This window comes from Monodelphis domestica, chromosome 4, assembly GCF_027887165.1.
Source record: "Monodelphis domestica isolate mMonDom1 chromosome 4, mMonDom1.pri, whole genome shotgun sequence".
Classification (NCBI taxonomy): Eukaryota; Metazoa; Chordata; class Mammalia; order Didelphimorphia; family Didelphidae; genus Monodelphis; species Monodelphis domestica.
In genome coordinates, this window is record NC_077230.1 from 119,791,921 (window position 1) to 119,808,592 (window position 16,672).

At 39.3% G+C, this 16,672-nt stretch overlaps 1 protein-coding gene across 5 annotated transcripts in view; it reads right to left on the reverse strand.

The window, feature by feature from the left end:
• Nucleotides 1-16,672, reverse strand: part of GLI2 (GLI family zinc finger 2) — a 420,094-nt gene that overhangs the window by 178,699 nt on the left and 224,723 nt on the right. The window contains exon 1 of one of the 5 annotated variants that reach the window (XM_016433581.2): nt 8,003-9,372. The exons of the other annotated variants lie outside the window; for them this stretch is intronic. Coding sequence (XP_016289067.2) covers nt 8,003-8,051 — 49 coding nt within the window. The 5' untranslated portion in view covers nt 8,052-9,372. Of the gene's footprint in view, nt 1-8,002; nt 9,373-16,672 lie in introns of those variants that run through there. 5 annotated transcript variants of the gene reach the window in all.

The window sequence follows — 16,672 nt, forward strand, 5'->3', positions numbered from 1 at the left end:
AAGGTATGGGTCATAGATTAACAAACACTACCCTAGAGAACATAGAACTGTCAACACAGATGCCAAAGATTCTTGGGAAGATGAGGACACATATTCCTTCACATAAGATCAGGCCCCATTTAAAAGCCACAGGTCCCTTAATTTCTAAGAGGGCCTACTTCCAGGATGGACCTAACTAAGGACTATGTGAGATAACCAAGATAAAAAGGCAACAGTTGCCCCCAATTCCTTTCCCTGGTACATTTCCCTGGGAGCTCTCCCTGGTGCTTGTCTCAAACTTTACACCAGTCAGCCTAGTCTGGTCCATTCAATCCAAATGTCTACTTACTGAGAAAGCCTTAAGTCTGCTTTATTTTCAGCTTCACTAACCTATGTAACCAAACCAGTCTCAGTCCTCTCAGTAATGTTGTCTAGGCTTTAGACTGAACAATCAGACTTGCTCATTTAAACCCTGCCAGAACGAGGATCTACCTCAACTTCTCTGCTAGTCTGGTTTTCTCTGCTCCAATTCTTGCTATCCCATTTTAGGACCAGAGAACACATTATTCAATCTCTGCCAAGTGATTTGTCTTCTCTAACCTATTAGAACATTACATAATCATTTATATAGATCACAGTTTGTTTTTTTAACCTCTTACTTTCTGCCTTAGTAACAACTCTAAGATGGAAGGGCTGGGCAAATAGGGTTAAGTGACTTGCCAAGGGTCACATGGCTAGGAAGCATATTGAATGCAGATTTGAACCCAGGTCCTTTTGACTTCAAATCTGGAGCTCTATGCATTGTGCCACCTAGATACTCAAGATTATAGTTTCTTAATCTTTTTTTGTATAAATGGATTCATTTGATAGTTTGGTGAAATCTACTGAATTAAGTTTTTTAAGAAATATAAATAAAATGAATTCCAACTTTATTGGAATAGTTTATATATAAAAGTTCATGGACCCTAGGTTAAAGACTTTTGGTCTAGATGATAATTTTATTTATTTTCAAAACCCAGAAAAAATTACGTACTTCTACCAAACACTGTCCCATTTCTATAAATACTAACTGTGTACCATGACAGCAAAATGTATTTTTCTTCCAACTTAAATGGAACATTCAGGGCACATCATCTTGGTATTTCTCCTTGTTTCTAAGTACACTTAGAACTTTTTGAGATTCAGAATACTGAAAGCACATACTGATGATGGTTTTTTAGAATTGGAAGGGGATTTAGAGATCATTTAGTTTAACATCTATAACATTAGCCTAATGTTATAGGAAAAGAGGAAAAGATAATGTAATGTATTGGTCCAAAGTCATAAGTAAATTAGTAGTAGAGCTGAGGTAGAACCCAGGTTTCCTAAGCTGGGTCTGGTTCTTTTGATTATGCCATGCTAGGAGGTATACCAAGAGGTTATAGTATACTTCTATAGGGAGGTCCTTGAAGCTCTGGACTAAAAGACAAAAGAAATTGGTTTAGTCCAGACACAAACATAGACTATGTGAACTTGAGAAAGTTGCTTAGCCTTGAGCTGCAGTTTCCTCAACTATAATACAAATCAGGAAAATGTGGATTTGCATTTTATCTCTGACACTTACTAGTTATGCAACAGAAGCTACACAAGTAAATTACTTTCTCAGTGTCCCATACTATGCTCTAAGACTAAAAGACCCAGATCATGGTGCCATCCACATAGAAGAGAGTTTCCTCATCAGGATTTGTGTGTGTGTACCTATATGTTTAGATCTTACATATATAGATATGTGTATATCTACTCTGACCCATATGGATATATGTGATATTGTCATAAATCTATCTATAGTTAGAGATCAGACTAAAGGATTTATGAGAATCTGGGTCTACCATCTGAGGATTTCTCTACCTTTGCCATCAACAAAATTGGGGTAAGTAGTTTGCTTTAATTAATGGTAGCCTTTCTTTTCCAAGTAGTATTGTATTCTTAGAAAAGCTTTCTCTCTTTCCAGTTCAGGCCCCTAGCACACTTAAGAGATTTCTAACAAAACCAACTCTGAAAAACATCTGATACCAGTCATTTACATCTCAGCATGAATTTAAGCCAGCCCTTCCTCTCTCCCAGGAGTATTTGAATGTTAAACTTCATTCTCCTTTCATTGTAGTAGAAAGGGCTTCCTACCCTAAAGTGTAGGTGGGGTTGGAATTTGGGGGGAAGAGGAGATGGGGTGAAAGATTTCCTGAGATCTGAAATCACCTCACTCGGAAAGTGGTGTTCCCACCCTATCCCTTATCAGTCAACCTAGAAAGCAGATATGGTATCATTAAGCTTAGGAAAGGAGAGGGAGAGAGGGAGAGGGAGGAGAAGGAGAGAGGGGAAGGAAAGGAGGGAAAGGGGAAAAGAGAGAGAGAGTTAGTTAGTGGGTGAGGGGGTATAAATAATTGATATGCAAGGTACTTTTCTTCTGCCCTGAATTCCACATCCAGGAATGGTCCAAAACAAGCCAAACATTGAAAAAAATCCATTGATCTAATACTACTTTCCAAAATCAATTTAGACTCCTATGAATTGCACCAAGAGAACATCCTAATTCAAACCCACACTCCCAAGAATCTCTTTGCATGAGAACTTCCACTTTCCAAAGTTAGAACTTCAAGGGAGTGGAGGAATGTGAGGAAAGACTGAACAAAGGTTGCTGTTATGAAACAATTGGGAAACCCTTCTTTGAACATCTTATAATGTTTCTCCAACTAAAAAATACTCAGGCCTTTTAACTCCCTCCTACTAAGAACTAAAAAAACCCCTTTTATGGGCCCCATCACTAGAGGCCCTGGGGGTAGTGAAAGGTGACATAAATGACTGCTAATACTTCTAGGCACATTTACTGAAACCTTTTGACACAGAGGATATTTTTATTAGATAAGTGCCCTGTGTCGGTATCAACTGGCGAGTTTCATTGCTCACATTTCAGTCTTGCAAAAAGCCTTTTTCAATCACTGTCTTTGGTGGTGATAAACCTTAATGGCTGAGAGAGGGCTCCAAGCAAAGCACTCAAGGTGCCATCAGACTCAGATTTTTACTTCAATAGTAGATATGGTAAAATGCCTTTTTTGCCCAAACCAGCAGAGATGTTTCTTGGGGAGGATGATGGATACAAAGCAAAACTATGAGTTAAAATCATCTATTTTAAAACATCTCCTCCTTACTAAATTATTTTGTCCTCTGCTCCTCCCCAATTCTAAGAACAATTTTCTGTCCCATTTTTAAGGGTTGAGTATTTCTCCTTCAATATTCCAAAGGATTCGGGACAACCACATAAAGTATATGGGAGGATTCAGAGAGGAAGAGAGTAAAGAGGAAGAAGGCTGGCAGAATGTAAGAAAGCCTTTACACAATAATAACAATATTATTATCCCAAATAATAACAATACTATATACTTGTAAAGAGGCAGGTTGGTAAAGTGACTAAAAAGAGTAGGCTGGAAGACCTAGGGGTTCAAATCCCACTTCTGACAGCTAATTACCTATATGATTTTAGGCATGTCACTAACCTTCCATATTCTTCAGATTAAGTCATAAGAAGACTTCATTCTGTGGTGGATCATATGTAGGTAAAATATGCATCTACTTAGTTGTTCCTACAGGCTCTCCTCAAGACTTTATGTTCTTGCACCATAGCCTCCCTTTCCCAGTAGGTCCTCTAGTTTCCACCCTGCTATCGTAAGCTTCTGATGGTTAGTGTTCACTAAAGCCAACCTAAAGTCAAACCCACCACACCACCACATTTGAATGATATTCATGCCAAGCTACATCCATACCTTTTCTATCTCCCTTACTTGTCCTTTTGTTTCCAATGTCCACTTTCCACCTCCAGTGATGAGAGCAGTAATCAAATCAATGCTACCATTCCAAGAAAGGACACCATCGGTCGTGACTATGACTCCACTTACCATCTCTACTTCTTCCGTGACCCAAACAACACTCCTTCTCCCTTGTCACCACCACTGGGTTGTCCTTCTGATTAGAATGTAAGCTCCTACAGGGCAGAAATATTTTTTCGTATTTGTATGCCCGAGGATTAACAAAATGCCTATGATATATAAATATTTTTCATTCATTTGTTCATTCATAAATTACTCTTCCCAACCCTACCTTTCTTGGCCAAATTCTTTTTATCTGTTAAGGTAAATTCTATCTCTTCCAGGAAACCTTTTAATCCAAGTCACCTCAATCCCCTCCTTCTTTTGAAAGTCAATATCTGTTAACATTCATTTTAGTACTTATGCCTATGCTATTAACTATCTTGCCCATGTATACTTTATACGAAGGTACATTTCTTCTGTGAGAAATATAAAATAGTATCTTATATTTCTTTAAATCCTGGTAGTTGCTCAAAGGAATACTTGCTAAATGAACAAACAATAGTCAATAACATGGTGAATTCTCAATGTCCACTCAAATTTCCTACCATGACCCAGTGAATCAACTTTCCTCCCAAATACTTACCAAAGAGACTGTTTGACAGGTCAGGAAAGTGAATAGGTTCTAGGATGCTGGCAATTTTGCTGGTGTCAAAGGATAAAGTCACTATATTTTCACCAATATCCAGACCCAAATGCGAAGGGGCTGGAGGAATTTGAGAGATAAGCAACAAGAGTTCTCTCTGAAAACAAGTCTACTTAATTCAGTGTTTTAGAGAAGTTAGTGAATTGGGGTATTTCTGAGCAACTGTCTAAAATGTGTTTTTACTTGAGTTCTTCCTATTGATTATCTTTTATTCCCTAACTCTGCCTTTTCTTTGTTACAGGAGCCTGGCCTAGGCAAGTTTTCTGCTTTCATCTTCTCTTACATCCCTCTCTTAAAACTTCAAAAATAGTTTTTTTACACATGGTGTTTTGGATCCATCAAATTGACCATCTTTTGCAACCTACAAATATCCACACAAAGTGCTGCTCATCTTCCTTTATCCATCAAGACAAAAAAAAAATCATTTCTCCTTAGGAGATGAAAAGGAGAACTGCATTGGGCATCAATTAAACATTCTCTTTGAAATGCATCTGCATTGTAGATTGCTGAGAATGAACTTCAACCTCTGACAAGATATGAACCAGATGCCAAAACGTTTGATTTGAACAACATCTCCCAATCACGAATGAGCTATCAAGGCAAAATGCCAGAAATCTAATGCAAAGTAACCTGGAACAAGTCTGTCTGACATTGAGATTAGAAGCTCATGGCATTAGCCACAATTTAGTCTTCAACCATTACACACACATGTTATGGATTCTACATTAGACTTGGAGTCCTCATTAGCCCATGAATATACTGCATTGATTTCTGACTCACCCAGCTTTGTTAACAATATCTCCTCTACGCTGGAATGACTTCTCTCCTCATCTCTCCTTTCCATCTACCCAAACTCTATACATTTCTCAAGGCCTATCTTAAATATATAGCCATGTCCAGAAGACCTTCTATGACTATTATTGATTTCTCTCTTCTAGATTCCTTTCAGAATGTATCACATAATGTAGCATGTAATTATATACTTACATTTGCCTGTGTGTTATTCTTCTATGTTTGAGTAAGACCCTTATCTCATACTTATAGATCCCTCATAGTGCTCAGCAAAATCCATAATAAATCAAATAAATAACTGATCTCTTCAGTTCCAAGTGTCTCATCTACAGGAAAATCTTTGAAATAAAATGTCGATTTCTGTACAAATAGTAAAAAGTAAACTCCCTAAAGGCAGGAATGACTTTAATTTTGTCTTTATATCTCCAATACCTAGACACTCAATAAATGCTTGTTGCCCCAACTGATTGGTTTCTTTTCCTTCCAGCTTCCAAATCTACTAATGTAATGTCTCTTCATTGAAACCTGTCTCATCTTAGAACTTTTAGTCCTCCTACACTGGTCTGCCTAGAATCTTCACTCAATCTGACCAGAACTACATAGGTGTTGGTCACTTAAAACAACTGCAGAAACCCCTGGAACATGCTCTTTGTCGGCTACCACCTTTCATCTGTGTCTCAGACTAATAGTTGGCAAAATAAGAGGAAAAAACATAGAAGAACTTTGATCCAGCCTCCCTGGAGAATGTATAACATTATTCTGATCTCATTTTTCTTCATTCCATTTTCATGTTGGGTCAACAGCTTTTTTAAAAAACAGTCAACTTATGATGCATTACAGTTCAATTATAATTCCTCCTTTATGTCTGAAAATTCTCTTTTTTCTCTTTCTCTCTCAGTTCAAATCTGTGATTTCTTCAGTAGAGGGAACTCCTAATATAGAAATTACCTGCACCTCTTGGAGATCTGGCAAATCCTCTATAACTTAGTCATAGAGAGTTTGCAGGATGCAACAAGATATTAAAAGATTCTTCTCTCTAACTAGTTTACATAAGGGGCAGGACTAGGACTAAAGCCTTCCTTATTGGACTAGCCCTCCCATCAGCATGCCCTAACACTTAATTACATTTAAAAGGTAATAGGTGACTTCAGTTAATTTGCATTAGTACAAGGTCAGTAAAATATGAATGACAATAGGTTTTCCTCCTAGAGATTCAACTTCTCATTTAGGTAATGCATATGTGGTTGGCTTTTTTCTTTTTAAGAAAATGCAAATATCAAAGAAATAACAGGTTAAAGGGATTTAGAGTATGGCTATGGGAGATGAAAAAACCCCTGATAAAAGCAAATGATACTTCATTTCTGCAATTCAAAAGCAGTGCAAAAAGGATGTCTTAACTTTTCACCTATAAAAATGTACAATTTCAAACTCTGGAAAAGTCACAGGTCAAAATGAATTGGATGATTCTCTGCTCAGCTCTCTTTATCATTACCTTACCATGGCAATTGTATATAATTTAAGGGAAGAAGACTTAGACAAAAAGTCAAAGGCATTTAGGCCAGGTTTTATCACTGAGTTACTGTGCAATGTTGGGCAAATCACTTAACAACTCTGAGCTTCAACAAGAGAGAGAATTGACATCTTCTATGGGTATGTTGCTGAGATGTTATGAGCAAACAAAATTAAGGTAAGGGGAATGGATTAAGCTCTTTAAAATTAAAATGTCAATAAGGAGCCAAGATTTTAGTATTGTTAGTATGTAAAAAGTGCTCAGTGGAGAGTCTTGGATACAAAAGAACTAGGAATGAAAGGAAATGAGGGAAAGGGAGACGATAAGTAACTGTAGGTTATAAGGGCTAAGGATTATGGTAGTTGAGCAGAGAAATCTCTAGCACCAGGGGGTCAACCCTTATCTAGCACCAGAGGAGCATTTAAAAACTACTAAACAATAATTGACCCAAAATATTTTTAAAAGAAAAAACTGTTTAGACAGTGAAACACTGTAATCATAGCCTCCCTGAGTTGCAAAGGACTTCAGAAATCATCTAGTTCACTCTTCCACTAAAAGAGGATTATGCTCTTCAGTATTCTGAAGAGGTAGTCTGCAGTGATGGGGAACTCACTACCAATGGAGACCGCCTACTCTGCTTTTGGACAGCTCTCATCCTTGTAACGTTTTGTCTTCCTACAGTGCCAAAATCTGCCTCTCTCCTGTGCTTCCCGCCTAGGACCCCATGTGATTTGATTGAAAAGAACACTTACTCCAAGACTACGTTAAGCACGACAGCACTAACAACAACACAATTTGCACCACACTTTTAAGAACTTTTCAACAATTCTTTTCTCAACTATTCCCTCATTTTAGTTTCATAGCAGTCTCTGAGGGAAGCCGAACGGTCCTCCCTCCCACCAACAGATGAGGGAAGTCAGGCAACTTGCCCAAGATACATCAAGAGTTGGTGACAAAGTAGAGAAGAACATGGAAGTCTCCCGTCGTTCCCCATTACTGGACGGTCCTTTCCACCGGTCCTTCCCACAGAATCGCCCTCACTCCAGCATCTACAAGAAGGCATGTTACTGTTTTGTACTGGCAGAGTTGGGGCAATTAACCCTACCGTCACCCACTCCGCGGGACACGACACTTTTTTCTCTAGGCCCAGGAAAAGATAAAACGGAGACCACTTACAAGCCAAAGAACAGTCTTCAAAAGTTGTTTTAATGCTCCCTCGTTGCATCACTCGCCTTCCTTGGGAAATCTCTCTCAGCAGCTGCAGCCATTGCAAGAGTTCAGACGGAATAAGGACTAGTTTGGCCGTGTTTTTGTTTTGTTTCCAAAAAAGGAAAGTGAACGGAAATGAACCCCTCTAGTCAAATATGTGCCCCCTCCCCAACCTTTCCCGGGGTGCTTCTATATCACAGAGATCTGCAAAAACCATTTCCCACCAAGAGACCTGCTTGTAAAACACAAATGAGGACCAGCTGCAGAGATTTGCTCACAATACGCCCGGTCTCTTTAGGCGCCGCGTGGATCTTCAGGAAAGTAGACAGCCTGGCAGGGTGCAGGATGCTTGCCTGTCTGGAGGAGATGCCGGCGGAGTTTCCAGTAAAAGGCAGCAGTGTTTGTCAGAGAGGTGTAAATGTGCGAGCATACGAGCGTCCAGCCACTGGCTCAAGAGGAGAGGAGCTAACGCTTTACCTTCTCAACATGAGATCCTTTCCTTTGCTTTCCCTGCATGGAAACACCACCGATTATACTTGCAGGGAAGACACTACCGCAGCACCCAGGATTTGCTTTGGGGGGGTGGGGGTGGGGATGGAAAATTTGTCCATTGCAACTGCCACGTGTGTTTATTTTATCCTGGTAATAGGCTTGTAAAGAAGGAAGAAAAATGCGGCTACCTAATAAGCAAATATAGGAAATGAACTGGGGAAAGAAAAAAAAGTCCTTGCTTAGTTTTCGTAAGTATTCATTTGAATTCCTTTTGAAGTTTTTTGGTAGATGAACAGCAGAGATGATTCAGATCAATAACGTTCCAGTTTAGACTATCTAGTCCTGCAAAGTTCACCCTTGCCTTGGCACAGAAGAAATCGAGTTCCGAGTCCAAAGGGAAGGAAGGTTACCTAACTATAGATAGTCAGTGAGATCCATGTTTGTGGATGATTTTGTGCTGACCATATTAAACTGAAAGAATGTTGTAAAGACCTCTGAAAGAGATTGTAACTGCTCAAAAGAGTTTGGCCTAAAATTTACACAGGAAAATTCAAGTGGATGAAAAATGCCTTTTGTTCATACTGGTATAAAGTTGAATGGGTCTTCTACTGAACTGGTCTATTAGTATAAATGTATACATGTGTAAATAAATTTAGGCAGTTAGGTGGCACAGTGTATAGATTGCCAGTCCTGGAGCCATGAAGACATGAGTTCAAATCTAATCTAATACTCTTACTAGCTTAGTGACACTAGCCAAGTCACTTAATCTTGTTTGCCTCAGTTCCCTCATCTGTAAAATGAGCTAGAGAAGGAAATGGCAAAATACTTCAGTATTTTTGCCAAGAAAACCCCAAATAAGGTCACAAAGAGTTGAATAGGACCTAAATGACTCAGTAACAAGAAAAAACATAAATCTATATGCTAATAAGTATGGGCATATTTATATATCTATATTGCTATATCTCTATCCCTCTAGCAATAACTATATCAGCTAGGCCCAAAACTGAATCTGAGGGGAAAAAAGGCAAGCTAGATTGCAACATTTTTCAATGACCCCAAGTTTTCCTTGAAATTTAAATTAATCCTTTAAATTTTGCAAATCATAGGATATCATTATTTCTGAAGAATCAAAAGCATGAGTCATTAAAAATGGCAATGGAAAGACACAAGGTAAGTATAAATAGGCTACCATAAATTACTAATAATGAACGGTGTACAAAAATAGTATAAGCTATCAGAGAGATATACAACCAGATATAGAACCAGAAAAGTCAGTGGGCCAATTATATAGAAAGAATTCAAGATAGCAGATGAACGCCACTTGCCTCTACCCAACCCCACTCCCCACTCCAACACCCCTGAGGATTTATGGGAGGACATGAACAAGAGTTTCACAATAGCAGAGGATGAGAGAGTTGGGATGGGCTGCAATCTGTAATACTGTAGGAAGGACCAATATTAATAAGATCACATGTCTACTGATATACAGATGACAGAAAAATAAGGGATTATTACAAATTAAGAATGTTTGAAGCATATGCCCATTCTACTGAGATAATATGATGGAGGATAACTTGCCCTTCCTTTACTCAGTATTTAATGCCTAGCAGAGACAGAATAATACTGAGCTGAAATACTATGGTCTGATCTAGGATAAGTCTTTTATTTGTATATAGAACCCCTACCCTCAACCCACCTATTCCTAAAGAGCTTGAAAGTATGTCACATATATTAAGGAAACAGCCCATAGAAAGTCAAACAACTTCTCCAACATCAGGCTTAGTCACAAGTAGAGATAGAACTAAAAATGAGATCTTCTGGACTTCTCAATAAATCAGGCTGAATAGTTAATTCTCAATTATTCAGGTGATGATTATCCAGCTTGGGGATTATTCCAGTAATCCTTCTTCTATAATCCTACTGCTGTAATCCAGCATCAAAGTCCAGATTCCCGAAGGGAGAAGAGGTGCTATTCAAAGTCAATCACTTTAGCTTCTTGCTGGTAACTTAAAGTTGGGAGGTGCTCGGATAAGGAGAGATGGGAGCAGAGGGGAGGGAATCAAGGAAGAAAGAAAGGAAGCAATGGAATGAGCGAAAGGAAGGATGGAAGGGAGTGGAAGGAGGAGGAGAGGAAAAGCAGGAAGGGAAAGGAGGGAGGTCCCACTTTTGGGCTCTCTAAATATATCATTTACCTGTACTAGAACTTCCTTGGTTAGGACAAATAAGAGTAGTTTTCTGTGTTCTTTTGCCAATAATAATGATTTTTTTAAAATCTTGTGTTTATACAAATCATTACACTTTTAAAGTGGCTACCCTTGCTTCGTCTCATTTGATTTGAACCCCACAAAAATCCTCTGAGATATTAAGACAGTGATTAATAAATTCTTTTTGCTAGTGAGGAAAGAGAATCAGGTCAAATGACTTGAAGGTCACACAAATAATAGTCAAACCACATCTCCTAAATCCTAATCCAGTGTTCTTTCTACTCCAGAGTGTGCCAAAATGGGTGTCAGGGGAGTGGTTGCATCAGCTATAGTATAGAATACATAGGAAGATCAGGGACATAACAATGTTCACATGTGCATAGATCACTCACAGGAACCCCAAGGATCTTTGTTTTTCATGTATAAAAATAAGGGGAATAACAAATAACTCATTTTAGATTTTAAAAGAAATTTAGAAATTACTGGGGTTTGATCTTTCATTTTATAGATGAAGAAGGTAAGGTTCATAGAGTCATAGAAGAGCCATAAAATGTGTTCAGAGTCATCAAGGCACACAGATTGAGAGGGAAGGAAACTTTTAGATTACCTGGTCTAACTCCTCATTTTTCAATAAAGAAATTGAGGATGAGATAGATTAGATGACCTCCTTAAGATCATCCAATGACAGTCCTGATTTGAGCTCAGATGCAGCCATCTTTTCTCTGCCATCATACTACCTCCCAACCCATTGGCTGAGGTGTGATCACTAACCACTTGTTCATCCTTAGGTAGAATTCTCCTAATTATGACAACTGGCTAGTTTGTCAAAAGGCATTGTCGAATAAAAAGCATCCCATTCCATGTTCAGACAGCTTTAATTTTTAAAATTAATTCCTTTAAAAAAAAAACCTTATCTTTTGTCTTCAAATAAATACTAAGCATTGGTTCTAAGGTAGAAGAGAGGTAGGAGCTAAGCAATGTGACTTGCGCAGGGTCACATGAGCTTGGAAATATCTGAGGCTAGAATTTGAACTCAGGCATTCCTATCTTTAGGCCTGGCATTCTACCCACTGAACCATCTAGCTACACCTTTTTGGTTCATTTCAACATTTATTAAATGTCTATTATGTGGAAGCACAGTGTTATGTAAGTTAAGACCTTTCCTGCTTCCCCCCAGATTCTAGTTCCTATTCTCCCAAATTACTTTCAATTTACTTTCTCTGGGTATGAATGTATAAATATGTATACATACATATAAAACATTGTATCTATTTTGGACACACATGTATACATGATGCACCTCCTAATATAATTTAAGCTCCTTAAAATCATGGAACATATATCTTCTTTATTTTGTTCTCTTTGCTTAGCACAGTTAAGTACAGTAGGTACTTAACAAATGCTTCTGAACTGTTTGAATATGCTAGGCACTGGGGAGCAGAAAATGAAACAAGACATGACTCCTATCCTTAAGGAATTTACAATCCAGTAGAATTGAATTGAAAGCTTAGCCCTAAAAGAAGATCCATGACTCACCCAAGGTCACACAGCAAGCTGATGACCTAGTTGGGCCCTGGACCCAGAATTTGTTACATAATCCTTAACTTTGCTCATCAGTCCCCACCCAAACTTGCTTGAAATTATGCCACTAATATAAATGATTTCTCAAGGGAACATTATGGTTAAATGAGAAGGGGAAGGGGCCAAGAATGGAAAGAAGGAGGAGGAGGAGTTTAAAAGGATCAAGAAATTTTAAAAAAAGATGACGAGGAAGAGAATCATCAAATAGAAAAAGGAGGGACAAAAAGAGTGGGACAAATGAGAACAGCTGTTTTTTTAAAAATCTCTTCTAGATTAAACTAGTACAGATAAAGAAATGGTATACTTATCCCCTCCCTTCACCTCCTCAAAAACAAAACAAACAAAAAGAATCCCTCCACCCAAATAAAAATTAAATACCTTCACTTTTTTCCTTTATCATTCCACTTCCTTTCACCTGTTCCTTCTTTTTTTTTTTAATCTAAATTTATTTATTTTTTTCCTCCTGTTTCTTCTTGAAGCTTTCTCTTTAAGAAAAATTTTTATTCCATTTTGGCACTTACTGCATTTTAATTAAATAATTAATTTACTGCAAATTTAATTTTTGTTCCATCATGCTCATTCTTCCCAGTTACAACGAAATAATCCCTAAAATCCACTTTGTTGGGGAAACTGATGAGGTGGCTCTGGATGTGTGTACAAAAATTCTACGGTGATACCTCCACTCCAGAGCCTGCCCTGTTGTCCCTTGGGAGCCAAAATTCAGGTACTACTAGAATGGAGAAGTCTTTGAGGGGCTTAAAGATTGAGACAAAAAGACTCCTATTTAAAAACTTTGCTCCTTTCCCCCCCTAGTTCTTTCCTTTTGAGATGTTTTTGTCCATCCTGAAAAACCAGAAATGCTCCCCTATCTCTACCATTATCAATGGACTAGAAGACTGAGCTATATATGAATACTGATTGCATTCACTTCTTGTAATAGAATACCAGATCCTGGAAGGGGAGATGTGGCTTGAGGGATAGAGGGAGACGGGAGAAGGGGGGGGGGAGTATTGGAGGGGGGGAACGGAGCACAATGGGAGTTTCTGATAATTAGGTGTGCCCTGGATAACTTACTCCCATTTTGTCCAAATGTCTTCAGTCTTGCTGCCAAAATCCACGTTTAGTTGTAGCATCAGGCAGTTGTACCAGCCCTAGCCCTAGGTGGAGAGTCTCCAGAAGGCGAATGTAGTGACTTTCGTCCAAAGGTCCCTTTTTTAAGAACAAATTTTAGTTTTTACAGAGCCCACAAATCTGAAAGGCCAAGTGCTGGGGACAAGCAAGGAACGGAAAGTGACAAATAACAATCGTCATAAAATCCCTACTGGAAAGCAGGATTTTCACTGGAGCGGTAAAGAAAGGGGCAACATGAAACGTGAGTGGCCCGACTCAGCACGGAGCCGCCACAAAGCTGGGGCAGGCCAGGACCACCCCTTTCAAAACTTCTCCCTTCCACAATGGGCCTATTTCAATCTCCTCCGCTTTTCTTTGAGTGATTAACATGCAGGCCAGGCTTAGAAGAATGAGAATTTATTCTTCGGTTAAGGCTCAAAAGGTCAGGTGGCTAATCATTAAATCAAACTGCTGTCATCCCCACACAATTCTTCTCCCTTCAGGCCCCGGGTTATTACTTGGGTTTATGCAAAATAAACAGCTTTGCTAAACATTCCCCCTAAAAAGAGGGTCAACAAAGGCAAGGACTCCGGAGGCAAATTGCACCAGGCACCCTGCAAACTGGTTTTTTTCTCTCCTCTCCATACTGGACTACTTAGTAGACAGTTTGGGAGTGTTTTTTTTCTTCCCGGCCTTTCCTTTTCTTTTTTCTTCTTAAGGATTTTTTTTTCCTTTCCCTGTCATGCCACTCAAGACACTGCCATGAATACTGTTAACTTACTCTTGTCTGGTTCTTGCTAATTCCCGTTCAGTTTCTTTCTTGGGCTACGTAAGACTTACAATTCCAAGTTTTCTATAGGGGAACTCAGCCATGATAAATCTCTTATAAACTTCCCCAGAAAGGAACGAGTTCTCAGAAGATTCTTCGAGACTAGCCCCAAAGTCGGGACTTGCTAGTGTTCGGGAAGAATCTTAATTGTATCAGGCGCCACACACATATACCCTGGGTGGGGTGGGGGCGGGGCTAAGGGGGGGTAGGGTGACTGTGTTTTGAAAACAACTATACCTCCTGCTCGTAGAGGTGCAGGGCAGAAGGATCCCACTGGCTCCTCACTGTCAGCTGATTGGTGGCCATTTTTTTGGTCAGGTCCCCAAACCAGTGCAGGTTCCTTTGACAACCCCTTCTGCTCACAAAGCCCAAACAAACCAAATGGGGGCACATTTCGTCTCTGCCAAACCACCTAACTACTGGAGCCCAAGGCCAGGTAGGGACCAGAAGTAGGAGGATGCTATGTGGCAAAGGAATTAAAACAGTTGACCTGGGCTATTTAAGCATCCTCATTGAAAGAATAGCAGAGGTTTCTTGGGAAATGCCTTAAAGACTAATGACTTCATACTTAGGGGAATCCTAGTTCTTGCTTTTTCAATGAGTGGGGGAGGGGTGGAAGGAGAGAATTTGGAATTGAAGATATTAAAAATTAGCACGAAAATATCTGAAAGGGCTAGCTTCTTAATTTCAAAATGGAAAATTGTTGATATTGGAACATTCTAAAGAGGGAAGTGGAAATGTATCCAAAGGACAGTAAGTCAAGGGAATATTCAATAACAAAACATGAAACTCAATTCTTCTTTTAGAGAATAAGAAGACAACAGAGACCTAGTCTTTTGATTTTTCAAAGAGCTTTCTCAAACACTGTCTCTATTTTTATGACAATCCTGTAAGATATGGAAAGATTTTATTATCCTTATTTTAAAAATTCATTACAGAAAAGATGCCAATCTATGTTGGTAGAGGGAATTTCCTCATCAAGGGGTTCCTTATACTAAAAGAAATCACAACATCCTCTCCCTACTGACCTGCCCACTCCTATGCTCCTATGATAGAACTGAGCAACAGAAAGAAGTCAGGGTTTAATGGCAAAAGAACTGGATTGGAAGTCAGAGGATCTGAGTTCAAATCTATTGTATTTTATTTACTACCATATGGCCTGACCTCAGTTTCTCCATCTGTAAAATAAGAGGACTATAAGGTCAATAGGTAGTAGTAAGATCACAAGTAGTGAAGTGATGTAGCTTGACATTTTGGAAATAGTGATGTCCCTAGAATCATTAGTCTTAGGTTCAAATCCTGACTCAGAAAAGAAAGGCGTATTGTTATTGTTGCTATCATCGTTATTACTGCCTGCACATGGGAAAATTAGTTATGAAACTAGTTTTAAAATGCTTTTCTATTCCTAGTCTAATATTCTTTCTATTAAATGATAGCAGACTGGCCCCAAGATTAGAATTCTGGCCCCTCTGGTTTAGCACTGAGGACTCACTATCATCAACACACACACACACAAACACACACTACCTCTCTGTCTCCGTTTCAATCTCTCTCTCTCTCTCTCTCTCTCTCTCTCTCTCCTCCACCCTGAAACCTGCAATCCTTTTGTCAGCAAAAATTAAAAACAAAAATTGTAAATCTTCAAGATTTTAGCCAAACTATATCACTTTTCCATTTCTTCCTCCTTTTGGGGGAGGGATGTTAAGGTAGTTACTTTCATTTAGTGCTAGTTCAAATGTCAAGCTTGGCATTTTTTACGTGAAATGTCAAATATACAAGCAGTTGAGTAATGTGAGGGCATTCAAATCATTTACATGGCCCAGCTGGAGGTCACAATGTGGGCTTTTGTGCTGGGGCTCCTCCCCCGGCATCCTGGGGCTTCAGATACTGTAACACAACAAAACCCTATCCCCCTCGGGCGCACGTGCAAAGGGGAGGGGGGGTCCGATCCTCCAGCTCGATGATGCTTACGTGGCTTCTTTTCAGAGAGCAGCAAGGCAGCTAGTTCTCTGAACTCGGTCTGGTTGGTCAAAAACCAGCTTTAAAAACACTTCTTTGGCCCTGCTGCTGGAGTTGGGTTGTGATGTGTATTGCTAGGTTGGGGGAGTGGAGAAGGAAGGAGAAAGGAAGGATTCCTTTTCTAGTCACTGACTTTCCTATGAGGGGAGAAAGTGATAGGCTCCAGGCACTGAAAAGTAGTTTTCACCCATGAAAATGTATTACCCCAATATCAGTGTAGAAGAAAATCAAGGGAGGGTGAGGGATCTTTGGGAGAACAGAAATGACAAGCAGAATGAGCCTAACTCCTCCCCCCCCCAAAAAAAAACTGTAACTAACATGGGGGGGTGGGGGGAGGTTCTTCCTTTCACCTTCACTAGCTTCCCAAAGACTGACCCCTGGGACAGGCTGCCTGGGTCACAG